Raw genomic sequence first — 13,747 nt, 5'->3', positions numbered from 1 at the left:
AATCATATAGCAAGTCTGTGTTGTAAGCTGTATTTGGCAGATCAAGCAATACAAACCTGCCCCCATTTCTCCCCGTGGACGTAGATTTACCTCAGTAAATCGAACCACGTTAAATTCTCTGTGTCGTGATTTATTTTTACGAGCATTTATCATCATCAAAAATTCGCGGAATCATCACTGGCGCCGTCTGTGGGAAACAGAGAACAAAATTTGTGATAAAGCGAATTTTTGATCCATTTTTTCCACCCAAAAAATGCATACCAGATCGCAGAGTACCCGTATTCCTGCCCGTGAGAACCAGGAGGAAGCCAATCCATCCCATAGGTCGGGAAAACAGCCTAGGGATAAATCCACCACCAGTTCTCATGGTGGAGGAACAAGCCGCTCCAAAAGCCGTCACACCGAGTCTTCCCAGCAGCCCGATTTGAACGAGGCTGTCAAGCTGTTTTTGGCGGAAAAGCAGGAGGAATTCTTAACCTTCCTGCAAAAAAGCCAAAAGCAGCCGGGGACAAAAACGGCAGATTCTCCCTCTCCCTCCATACGAGACAGTCACTACCGCAGTAGTGTCATGTCTTCCAGAAGAAAGAATCCTCGGTACCGGAATCACAGGAGAACTCCATCTCCTCCATACCGAAGAAATGTCGGGTTCGCCATGTACGGAGTATTGAGGACTCCGTTCTCGGACGATATTACCCGAACTCCCCTTCCACAGAACTACCGAACTCCGTCGATAACCTATGACGGACTCGTGGATCCTCATGACTTCCTGGGACGCTATCAGTATAATATGGCGAACCAAGGTCTCAATGAGGTCCATATGTGCAAGCTGTTCCCCGAGCTGCTCATCGGGAACGCCAGAAGGTGGTTCGACAGCCTTCCTCAAGGCAGCATTAGATCCTACCGAGATCTGATGGATGCTTTCCACAGGAGGTTCTTTCAGAAAGCGGAAGCCCGAAATACTTCGGCCCAGCTGCTTTCCATACGTCAAGGTCGCGACGAAAAGATCAGCGACTTCCTGACGAGATTCCATAAGGAATGCCTACAAGTAGATAATCTCAATGATCTACTTGTCATTTCGGCATTCCAAAATGGAATCCTGCCCGGAGCTCTCTACAGAAAGCTCGTGGAGTGCGGTCCGCAAACAGCTCAAGAGATGTGGGACCTTGCGGACAAGTTTTCTCGTGTCGATGAGGCAGACCGTCGAAAACGGTCTTTAGACAGCTCATCTAGAGAAGACAAAAAGAAGCCCGGTCATAGCGATCAGAGGCATCCTCGCCGAACACCTTCTCCACTAAAGGAGAGATAGCGGTCATCCGAGGTGATCGAAAAAGAGCAAGTGTGTTCGCAGATTGCGCTTAAAAGTGCCGAGCAATCAGTTCGGCACCATCAAGCATAGCAATCACAGCAGCCGGAATCAGAGGCCGGCGAAATGACCGAAGTCACACCGGAGCCGAACTACATCTGGCCGAAGAAAGAAGAGAATTGGCCTGCATAAAAGCAGCCAAGTACAAGGAGCAAGTAGCCCGGTATTACAACCAAAGGGTGAAGAAGCTGCAATTTCAAGTGGGAGATCTCGTCTTGAGAAACAACGAAGTAAGCCGAGCAGAAAAGCTGGGCGAACTCGAGCCCACATAGGAAGGTCCATATCGGGTGTCAGAAGTCCTCGGCAAAGGGTCTTAAAAATTGACTCACGCGTCAGGAGCACAAGTACCCCGAACATGGTACGTTTCCAACCTCAAGAAGTTCCATTTGTAAGAGACAGTCCGGTCAGTCAGTCTTATGTGTTTTCTTTGTTTTTTACTTGTTCTTGTCTCTACGTGCGTTGTGTCTGTCTATGTGAGTGTCGTCTCTTACAAATAAAACTGAGGTATCTCGTTCTTCAAAGGCTGATCCCCTTTTTAGAACATACAAGCCAACGATTGTGCGTCAAAGCTTCTAAAGAGGATACAAGACCACAATTCAGCTTAAACAAGCAGTTCGTCTGAAACGAGCTGCAACAAGCCCACGATTGTGTGTCAAAGCTTCTAAAGAGGATACAAGACCACAATTCAGCTTAAACAAGCAGTTCGTCTGAAACGAGCTGCAACAAGCCCACGATTGTGTGTCAAAGCTTCTAAAGAGGATACAAGACCACAATTCAGCTTAAACAAGCAGTTCGTCTGAAACGAGCTGCAACAAGCCCACGATTGTGTGTCAAAGCTTCTAAAGAGGATACAAGACCACAATTCTGCTTAAGAATCAAGCACTTCGTCTGAAACGAACTGCAACAAAAGTCCGATTCTCGCGATAAAACTTGCCTGAATTAGGACAAGGGAAAGTCCAATCCACGCGATAAAACTCGCCGAATTAGGACGACCAAGTTCGGTCAAAGCAGTTTACCTCATAAGACCGAGGACGACCATGTCTAGTCAAAGAGGTTTACTGCATAAGACCACTTCGGTTAACTGGGAAAGTCCGATCCACGCGATAAAACTCGCCGAATTAGGACAAGGGAAAGTTCGATCCCGGCGACGAAAATCGCCAAATTAGAACACAAAGACGAGTCCGGTCAAAGATGTTTATTTCATCAGACCAAAGACGAGTCCGGTCAAAGATGTTTATTTCATCAGACCAAAGACGAGTCCGGTCAAAGATGTTTATTTCATCAGACCAAAGACGAGTCCGGTCAAAGATGTTTATTTCATCAGACCAAAGACGAGTCCGGTCAAAGATGTTTATTTCATCAGACCAAAGACGAGTCCGGTCAAAGATGTTTATTTCATCAGACCAAAGACGAGTCCGGTCAAAGATGTTTATTTCATCAGACCAAAGACAAGTCCGGTCAAAGAAGTTTACTTCATAAGACCGAGGACAAGTACGATGAAATTTTTTCGCTAAGCTGTAAATACAGTGTTAGAAGCGAAAACAAAATTTCATTTATCAAATCTTGTTCGGCATACAACTCCGCTACCCTACAAAATGGCGTTACGCTATTACAAAGGACTATTCTACCGTCCAGGGTTGCTGAAGTTAAGCCACCTATCTGCAAAATCCTCTGGAAGCCGAGTTCGGTTGTTCCGAGCAGATGAAGAATAAGCAGGTCGACGAGATGCTATCCTCGACCCAACGCCTCTTCCCCGAGCCCGAGAAGTCCTAACACCTCGGCGATGAAGAGTCTCTGCAATAAGCATCTGCTGATCTTGCTCGCTCATAGTCACAACTCCTCGGCGAATTTCAGTCCGTCCCCGTCTTGACGATTCCGGTTGCTCCTGAGCCCGTTCTCGTCTTGACGTTTCCGGCTGTTCCGGAGTTCGTTGTTGGCTGGGAGTAGGATTTTGAACAAGGGAACCAGAGGTTTGATCTGGAGTGCGAGCATCTGTTGGCACGATATGCCGAAGGAATCTTTCTATGGAGGGGCGCCGAGAAAGGACAATGTCGTACCGAGAAGCCCAGCGCCGTAATGATTTCACAACTTGTTGGCAAGCCGAGCTCTCCAGCGCATTGTTCCTCCGGAGTACAAGATATTCCTCCCACAGTTCGTCAACTCGACTCTGAACATCTGAGATGGTCAATCCCCCGCGCACACGGATGTAATCCTCGTACGCAGTCCTCTCAGCAATGGTCGTATTCAGCTCGGCCTCCAGATCCTTCTTATCGGACTCTAAGTCCTTATTATCGGCCTCCAGCTTCACTAAACGAGCCAGAAGCTCGTCATTCTTCGTCTGATCGGCTATAGCTCTTCTCTCAGCTTCGTCTAAAGCCGAAGAGTACAGCCGTTTCCAGTGAAGTATCTCCATCTCCTTGAGTACAAAGCAGCTATATTAGTTCGGCAGCTGTACCGAGCAGATAGTAAAATACAACAGGAGTAAAGGCGAGTACGAAAAGCTATACGAAGACAAATGTAGAGAATTTTTCATTCACAAGGAAAATTTTTTACACTAGGGCTTCAAGGCCATTTTACAAGGAAGAAACTAGACTAAGAGAAGGGAGACGAAATCATACTCCGCCTGCTTCGTCTCCGGCTCCTCGGTCTGGTACAGCTTCCTTCTCCTGGGCTACCTCAGCCTCGGCCTCGCCTCCTGCCGGCCTCGCCTCCGCCTCCTGATCGGCCTCCTTCTCCGGATGCCCGGCCTGATCGACTTCGGCCTCCCGCTCCAGCGGCTCGGCCTCACCCTCTCCGTTGTAAGTCGAAGCGGGTGAAACGGGTCCCACGGAGGCAAAGATAGCCTCCAGGTTCTCGTCCCGATCAGCTCGACAACTCCGGACTCGGTCTGCAGAAAGCAGGACCGAGGATGAAGCGAGCTCCTCAAGGAGCGGCAGATTCTGAAGCCGAGCAGCTATCTCTCGGCTGTACAGAGGCAGCACGACGTCGGGCCCCTGCTCGCCCTTATCGGCAATTAGCCTTACCAGACTACCGACAAAGGCCGAGAACTGGCTGCTCAAAAAGAGTCTCTCCGTGTAGGCACGGAGACCCTCTCCTTGGGCAACCACGGCGGCAGCATCCCTCCGTTTCGTCTGCTCTCGCTGGATGACGAGCTGGTTTTTGGCAAACTGAGCTTCATCCTGGGCCGAAATCCTAGCAGCCCTGGCTTTCTCAAAGTTTGCCTCAGCCTGCTCGGCCCGGTGACAAGCAGCCGCCAATTTCCTCTGCATCTCGGCATAGTCGTTGGACGCTTTGGAGAGTTCGACGGCGACGAGCTTGGAGAGCATATCATTCCTCTGAAAATGGATAAGGAAAAAAGTTAACAGAGGGCACCAAAAATACAAGACAAGCCAAGCCAAGGAATCAAGAAGACAATTCACCTCGGCGAAGTCCGTGGGCCATAAAAATGGCTCACAGATATGCTCCGAAGGAGGCGCCAAGACCACGTCTTTCTCTGGCGCCCTTGGGGGCTTCTGGGTCCTCCCCTTCTTGCTTGCCGAAGAGGTCTTTTGCCGAAGTCGACTCCGGCTTCTTTGGACCCGAAGAGGTCTTTTGCCTCTTCGGATTCTTCTCGGCATCAGGCGCCGAGCTGGTAGCCTTCTCTCTCTCCGGCTCCACAAGCTCGGAGGACTTTCTGATAGCCTTATTCAACATGAACACTGCCAAAAAGCAAGAAAGCAAAGTCAGATTTTCTTCGTTAAAGCAGTAGAGCATAAAGATAAAGAGAAATCCTCACCCTCGGCCTCTTCGTCCGAAGACGAGATGTCGAACACGACGTCGCCCTTGACGAGCTCAGACTCCGTGTATTGTTTCCTAACTATGGGAATCTTGTTGAGCTCGCCATCGAGCTCGTCCAACGGTTCAGGCCGAGGGTGACGGATAACGGACTCCGGCCCTCTCCAGGGAAAACTAGGAGCCGCGGTCCTATCATAGTAGAAGAAGCGATTTTGCCACTTCGGCCACTTCGTTTTACAAAAGGCCCTAAAGGGCTGTAAAGGGATCAAGTAAAACCAAGACCCCTTCCTCTTAAATTGAAAGAATTTAAGGATCGCCTTCAAAGACAAATCCCTTCCTAACCTACGGAGTTCGGCAGCGAAGGCCGACAAGTGCCTCCAAGAGTTCGGAGTCACCTGGCCTAAAGGAAGCTGAAAAAAATCTAGTAAATCTATAAAGGCAGAAGGGAGGGGGAAACGAAGCCCGCATTCTAAGCAGGCCTCATACACGGTGACGTAACCCTCCGGCGGGGAGTCAGCCCTGTGATCACCGTCAGGTACCACCGCCTTCCCCCCAGGAAAAGAGTATTTTTCGTAAAGGGATATCACAGTATCCTTACTCAAGATACTGTGAAAATACTCTACGGTCTTCTCCCCGGATTCTTTCCGGCTAGAAGACCCCTTACCCCCTTTCCTAACGCTACCCGACTCCGAAGAAGAAGAAGAAGACATTTTTCTTACTTTTTGAAGGTGAAGGTAGTCTGAAGAAATTTTTGAAAGCGGAAGGAAATTTTTCACGCAGAAGATAGAGAGTGCAGAAGAAGCCAATAGCAAAGGTGTTCAAATGATGAAGAAAGACGGTATTTATCAGATTTGGAAAAGATTTCAAATCATCGCACCGTTTCATATCCCACCTTTTCAGGATTCAACGGCCGGATTTTACTGTCGCATTTAATGCCGCATTTAATGCAGTCACGCGCAGGGCACGTCCCCTGACTTCAGCCTCCCCCGTACCCTTTTCCAGAATGCCGAAGTGACTCGCTTCGCCGAAGTGAATCACTTCGCTTTTCGGGGGGGGTAGTGATGGGGTACGTACTAAACAAGCCCAATAGCAGTGACAGCTCGGCCAGCCCAAAGCCCAAGAGTTCAGTTCGGCATTACCAAAGAGTTCGGCCTCAGCCTACAGCTCGGTAAAAGCCAACCAATCAAGCTCTGCTCTCAGGTCGGCATCAAGCTCTACTCTCAGATCGGCAACCAAAGCAGTTCGGTCTCGGTATTCGGCCGAACAAGGAGTTAGTGGACCCATACAGGATGTCCAACACACCCACTACCACGTGATGTCAGTTCAGGCCACGATCGTAGGCCATGACCTACGCTTCGCCCACGATCTTAGGCCATAACCTACACGACATCCACGACTTAGGGTGGTGATGCAAGCCATGATCTGAGTTCATTATATAAATAGAACTTAGATCTGATAGAAGAGGTTAGAATCTCTCTAGAGAAACAATCATATAGCAAGTCTGTGTTGTAAGCTGTATTTGGCAGATCAAGCAATACAAACCTGCCCCCATTTCTCCCCGTGGACGTAGATTTACCTCAGTAAATCGAACCACGTTAAATTCTCTGTGTCGTGATTTATTTTTACGAGCATTTATCATCATCAAAAATTCGCGGAATCATCAAACATCAACTTCCATAGTGCACCAATACTTTTTAGGGCTTTTGCAAAAGAATTTCGCTAATGTTTGATTAACGAGATCAATCTAGATTACGATTCCTATTTAAACAAATGATTATCCATTTAGGGGTACATGCATGCATGAATATCTTTGTGTGGAAAAGTATAATATTAGCAACTAATATCGTCTTATTATGGTTAGTAACATGATCTGCAAAAGACCATTCAGTTTCGAATATTTTTTAAGAAAACACCAATCAATTTCCATGTTCATTCCTTATTTATTTTGATTCTAATAGTACTATTGTTTACGTCAGTATTTGTACAACTTAATTAAAAATCAAAGTTCAATTTATTCATCTAGTCTATGATTTCAAATAAATAATTCAAATAATAAATCAAGTTTTGTTTTTTATATTACATCCGCTCACGAAAAGTAGTCTCATTTTGTCATTTTAGGGTGTCCACAAAAAATAGTTCTATTTCAAAAATGGAAACTTTGTTTCATACTAAACTCACTTCTTCTCCTTCTATTTCTTACTATCAATTTCGCATTAAAACTCGTGTTGTCCATAAATGGGACTATTTTTTCCGACAATAGGAGTATTAGTACTTGTAAATTAATAAGGAGAATAACAATTTAAAATACAAAATTATAATTAAATGTGTAGCAAAACAAACAACGCTAAACGCGAATTAAACGAGAGTGGTGCTCACAAATTGTATAGATTTCTATTATCAGAGTACCATTCCCACGACTGAATTGTGACATAGCATGTTACTATTTGAGTATACTACTCCCTCCGTCCCACATTTAGAGTAACAATTAGTTATGGCACGGGTTTTAAGAAATTAGTGGAGTGTGTATTTAATGAAGTGAGAAGGTAAAGTGTGTAATAAATGAAGTGAGTAGGTGGAAAGTGAGATAGGTTGACTTTTTTTAGTTTAAAATTGTTTCTTCTTTCACTTTATTTAATTTTGGTTGTTTAAATAAGTTAGACTTATTGTTTTTAATTTTACACCTTGGTTACTCTATTTCCTTTACATAAAATTAAGATAGGACAAAATTAAATTTTAAACTAAAATTTGAACAAGGAGCAATCCCCTAATTTTCAGCCATCACATCAACACAAATTTGAAGAGGGAATTCATTCCATTTTCATTTACTCAAACCTCCAAATTAAGGAGGGAAAAATAATTTACAATCCCATGGAGGGAAAAATCCAAAATCAAAATAAAGGTAATCTACCTCTATAAATACATTCACTCCACATTTACACCAACAATTGTCAATTCCACCTACCTACACACCAACCAAAAGGTATTTATATGTAAATTCCCCTCAGAGCAATTTCATCATAGGGGAATGGAAATGGATCAAGATATGGAGCAACAGATGGAGCAGGAGAATATTCAGGATGCAGAACTGGAGCCAGGGCGGCCTGAAGTTGAGCAGCCAAATGAAGAACCATATTGTACAGTTCCTACAACAGCAATGCCAAGCTGGAGCACTGCCACATGGTTCATTTCAAGAGGCAGCCAATAGATTCAAAGTGCACAGAATTACAGTGAGCCGATTATGGGGGATAGCCAAGCAGCAAATGTCAGATGGGCAGCCTGTTATCATGAGGGGCAGAGCATCAGGATATAAAAAGAAAACAGGTAAAGTACATTTTGATGATGAAAAGTTCAAACAATTGTCTTTTCTTGAGAGATCTTGCTATAGAAAGCTTGCATGTAAAATGGGTGTTAGCAAGACAACAGTTGGTAGATGGGCAAAGAGTCACCTGATAAGGCCACATACAAATGCCATAAAACCAGCACTCACTGAAGCAAACAAAATCAGTAGAATGAGATGGTGTCTTACTCATATTTAGCCAGCTTTGGATGAAGGAAAGCTTCTTTATCATGCTATGCACAATACAGTTCATATTGATGAGAAATGGTTTTACATGACAAAAGCTTCAGACAGATACTACCTGTTGCCGGATGAGGATGAGCCTTACAGGTCTTGCAAGTCAAAAAGATTTATCACAAATGTGATGTTCATGTGTGCTGTAAGTAGGCCACAGTTTGGCACAGATGGTCAGACCATCTTTGATGGTAAAATAGGCATATTCCCATTCACAGAACAAGTTCCAGCCAAAAGGAAGTCCAAGAATAGGCCAAGAGGGACATTAGAGACTAAATCTATACCATCAGTTAACAAGGAAGCAATGAGAGAATGTCTCTTGAATCAGGTATGGATATTTTTATCCCCTCACCTGCCTATCAGACATTGATAATGTCATCATTTAGCATTTTTTACATTGATTCATTCATCAAAGGCTGCAATTTTGCAAATCAGATCCAACAAACCAATAAAAGGCTGCATTTTTGCAAATCAGAGCCTCCAAACCTTCAAAGGGGTGGCTAGGTTCACAAAAACACAACCTATCAGACATTGATATTGTCATCATTTAGGATTTTTTACATTGATTCATTCATAATGCACAGATTATTCCAGCAATCAAGGCAAAGTGGCCAGCCAATGCAAGCAAGGATATCTATATCCAACAAGATAATGCCAAACCTCACCTAAGATCTTTTGACTCACAATTTGATGAGCTTGCAAGTTCAGATGGATTTAAGTTCCATCTAATCAGCCAACCAGCCAACTCCCCAGACACCAATGTATTGGACCTAGGCTTTTTTAGGGCCATTCAATCACTACAAGATGATAAAGTAGCAACCAACATAGATGAATTACTGGGTAATGTCTGGAGTTCTTTTGAGGAACTCACACCACAAACTCTGAACAATGTTTTTTTAACATTGCAAAGCTGCCTCAGTAAGATCCTTGAAGTGCATGGAGGCAACAACTACAAAATACCCCACTTGAACAAGGAAAGGCTGAGAAGAACAGTAGGGCTTCCTACATCCCTAGAACTTGGGGAGAATTTGGTCAAAGAGAGCTTGGAGTATCTGCTACTACCTCAGAATGATGTGGGTGCCTCATATGACATAGGGCATCTAATGAATGTTTTCCAACTCTAAATAATCCACTTGGATCTTAGGGTTTACAGTATAAGCATCAAAGTAGTTTGGTGTTTAGGATGTAAACTTGTTTTTTTGGTTATAGCCTACATTTTGGGTTAGGTTTAATAGGCTGATTTCTGTGGAATGGTAACTAAGTCTGCTTGTAAATCTATAGACTACATTTTATATGTATTCAAAGGCTGTAATTTTGCAAATCAGAGCCTCCAAACCATCAAAGGGGTGGCTAGGTTCACAAAAAAACAACAAATACAGAGACATCATAGCTGAGCATGCATAACTCTCAGAAAAATATCATCACAGAGGAGCAACATTGCAAATCAGACCCAACAAACCAAACAAAGGCTGCAATTTTGTAAATCAGAGCCTCCAAAGCATCAAAGGGGTGGCTAGGTTCACAAAAACACAACCAATACAGAGACATCATAGCTGAGCATGCATAACTCTCAGAACAACATCATCACAGAGGTACAAATTTGCAAATCAAAGCCTCCAAACCATCAAAGGGGTGGCTAAGTTCACAAAAACCAACCAATCCAGTCAATAAACAGATAATCAGATGTTATTCATCACAAAAACTTCATCATATGACATCAAACAAGATCAATTCATGCCAAAACAGCCTCCAAACCAAGCAAAGGGGTGGCTCAGAATTGAGAAAATACCCACAGTTTAGATGAGATCTTTCATGCCAGGCAACAAAATAAGCAGCATAGCTTTCTCATTCTCGGTGTACTCCACCTTTGATGAAGAAGCTGGTTGAGGTCCAGATTCGTCACAGGGGAGGGACGGTTCAGACCCGTCAAAGCCCTCAGCCGGCGGTTGGCGTTCAGACCCGTCAAAGCCCTCAGACGGTGGCTGGATTTCAGATCCGTCGAAGAAACAAGCCGGTGGGGGAAGCTCAGATTCATGGACGACCTCAGACCCATCAACGCCCGCAAACCATCTCCGATGTCCAGATCGGTGGTAACAATCGACCACACGGTCGATTTCCCACCGTTCAATCACTTCTGGTGGTGTATCGGGGACTATTAGGGTTTCGGGAGGTGCATCGAAAGATAGCACGGATTCACACTCCGACAATGGATCCCAACCTTCCGCCATGAGAAGCGAATAGAGAGAGACGGGAATGGTGGAGTGATAATAGTAGGAGCCGATTAGGGGTCCAACAATTTAGATCGGCGATTGGAGTAGGAGGCGATTAGGGTTCGGGAATGGGGGAGACGGGAAATGGTGGAGAGCGAGAGATAGATGAAAGTCAAATGAGGGGGGTTGGGGGTGGGGTGGGGTGGGGGGGGTTATGTTTTTGTTTTTTATTTTGAGTTTATTTTTGTGTTTATAATGGCATTTGAGTGTAATTTTGTTGAATAATAGGGTAAATTTCTATGTCCAAAAATGGAAAATTGTAAATGTAACTCTAAAACTGGGACGGACTTTTTTGGCAAAATGTCACTCTAAAACTGGGACGGAGGGAGTACTTTTTAAATGATACAAATTGAAAAGATTGAGATTGAATTGTTGATTTGACTTACTTGGACTAAAGACTAAGGGATATTCATATCAAGATAGTAATATGGCATGGTGATGAAAGGCTAGAACCAAGTCTATTGAGATTAAGACAAAGTCAGCATTAGATTCATATAATTTCATTACACATAAACCTCCATGCCTATGTACTTGGAGGACTGACACAATGGACACACACTCAACTTGCTTTCACATTCTTTACACAAACATACATGTTTACAAGGTAACAAAAGCATGCACACTTCCTTCACTCTACAAACCTTACACCTCATCAACTCCTTCCTGTCCTTGCGGCGGAGGAGGAAGTCGACCAGGCCACCATTGCTGCACGACGCCGTGTCGTCAACCTCGCTATACCCACACCCTTCTTTACTGTCCCTGCTTTGCGCATAAGCCTGCTCTAAGTTGTGCTTGAGGGCGTTGATCATATTCTCGCTGTAATTTGCCTGTTGCTGCCAAGCGTTTGCCTCCAGAGCGAGTTGTTCCATCCGCAGTTCAAGCTCCACGTTCTTTTTGTTGATATCTTCCACCTCGGCCTCTTCTCCTGGAACATTTGCAGAACCTTCTCTTCAACATATGACAAGGTCTGGAGTTGGGTTGCTTGGAATTTTTCTAGAATACCTTGTCGCAGACGTTCACCCTGTCGAAAGATAATCAAACCATTGCCAAATGAGACGGAATTCATTGTAATCACAATAGAAGTAAATGAGAGTTAAGGAAAACTACACATCTCTCTGGCACAAAATTAAATCCAAGTTGCTTAATTGTATGTAATTTTAAAGTTCAACAAACAATTAGTGTTTGAGTAAATCAGTAGCAAAAGAGCTGCACGTTTGCCTCAAATCTGGGTCGTAATGCAAACAATTAAGTGTTAACAAAACTAGTAGCAAGGATGGGAAAATCCTAAACCTAGAAAGTGAATTTTCTTCTAAAATGCTACACATGAATTCATCTATTGTAATATGTGATGCTACACAATTCTTCTTGGTTGGAGACGAAGTTTGTAACTTTCAAGTCTGATATTCCTAGGATTTGCAGAAAATGAGCTTGCAGATTAAGAGAGATGGATAAAAAGGGCAACGAGATGTTTGCTCCATCAAGAGGATTATAATCAAACAGCCATGTCCATTTTCAAAGTTTTGAATATGTTCATGACATACACTAGTATCAAGCATGTGTTTTTCGTTGTTGTACGAACTTGAGAAAGAACTTAATAAGAGTTTCTTACATTACCAAGCAACATAACACAATAATAGCAATACACAGCCAAGCGCAGTGCAGAAAATACAATGGACCCGGCATTATGATTAAACAATGATTTTGCATAATGTCATAACCGAATTTACAGAATCACACCAGTAATTCATGTTCATACACCAAACGTGTAAACATGTGTATCACTTTGAAAGGATCCGATTGCATTGAAACACAAACAAAACACAAGCCCAAACAGCTGTGATTATTCAAAAGATTCAAGTTTTCATTAAAACCAGAAAAAAGAATGCCTTTGAGAACATGTTTATTCGACAACACAAGACTTAAACGTACCTCTATTGATACAAAACCAATGTATGACCTCTTCATATCACTCAAAAGACTAGCAATTTACAGAATTGAAGCATAAATCATCCACACCAGCAATATATATTTATCATAGACAAGCAGAAATATCGATACAACACAATACACAGTCAAATCAACCAAACATTGAACACTTAAAGAGGGGGAAATTATTCAAGAAATCACAATTCGCACCTGAACTTTAATGTACCTATCAATCTCAGCATCCTGCCTCTGCAACTCGCGATCAAGAGCATCTCCGACCAGCCCGAGCAAGGCCGAGTCACCTGAAGATGCCAATCGTGGATTGTCCAACGAGAGGCCCAGCCCGGTTGACACTGAGCGGGCCTGCAGCAAATCCACGGATGATATCTGAGAATTGTTGTTGCTGTTGCTTTTATTCAGAAAAACTTGTTCAATCGGCCGCTTTTTCTTCGCCTCGAGCCCTAAATTCCACTGAGAATCCAGCTCGTTCTCCTCGTGAGGCAGGCCTGGAGCCAAGCCCGCAACTTGAACTGAAAAATTAAAGAAGAAATTAGGAAAATTGAGGTGAAATCGCATTGAAAGAGAAGTAATCGGAGAGAGATTAGGGCAAATACAAGGAGGAATGTAAGGGGGGTGATGATCAAGAAGATTGGGGGTGTTGAAGTAGGGCACTTGCCGCGAAATCCGGCCGTCGACGTTGCTGTTATACATATCCACTGCTGAATCGAAGTAAACAAACGAATTGATGGATGAAATTGATTAAACTATAAAGTCTGGAGCTTTGAATTTGAAAGACGAATCATGTGTTGATTTTGAATAAATTGCTGAAAGTGCTTTTGGTTT

The 13,747-nt window shown here is 43.8% G+C and overlaps 1 protein-coding gene and 1 pseudogene across 1 annotated transcript; one reads left to right on the top strand and one right to left on the bottom strand.

Annotated features, from left to right (window-relative positions):
* The first annotated feature begins 8,214 nt into the window (after nt 1-8,214).
* LOC121757930 lies at nt 8,215-9,832 on the top strand. Its single transcript, XM_042153379.1, has 3 exons — nt 8,215-8,458; nt 8,678-9,036; nt 9,293-9,832. Exons 1-3 carry the CDS (start codon nt 8,215-8,217, stop codon nt 9,830-9,832), a joined length of 1,143 nt encoding a protein of 380 aa, XP_042009313.1.
* A 1,607-nt stretch (nt 9,833-11,439) lies between these two features.
* On the bottom strand, nt 11,440-13,747 carry LOC121757016 (annotated as a pseudogene).

The sequence above is a fragment of the Salvia splendens genome, chromosome 12 (genome assembly GCF_004379255.2).
Source record: "Salvia splendens isolate huo1 chromosome 12, SspV2, whole genome shotgun sequence".
Lineage (NCBI taxonomy): Eukaryota > Viridiplantae > Streptophyta > Magnoliopsida > Lamiales > Lamiaceae > Salvia > Salvia splendens.
This window is presented reverse-complemented; position numbering and strand designations above follow the sequence as displayed.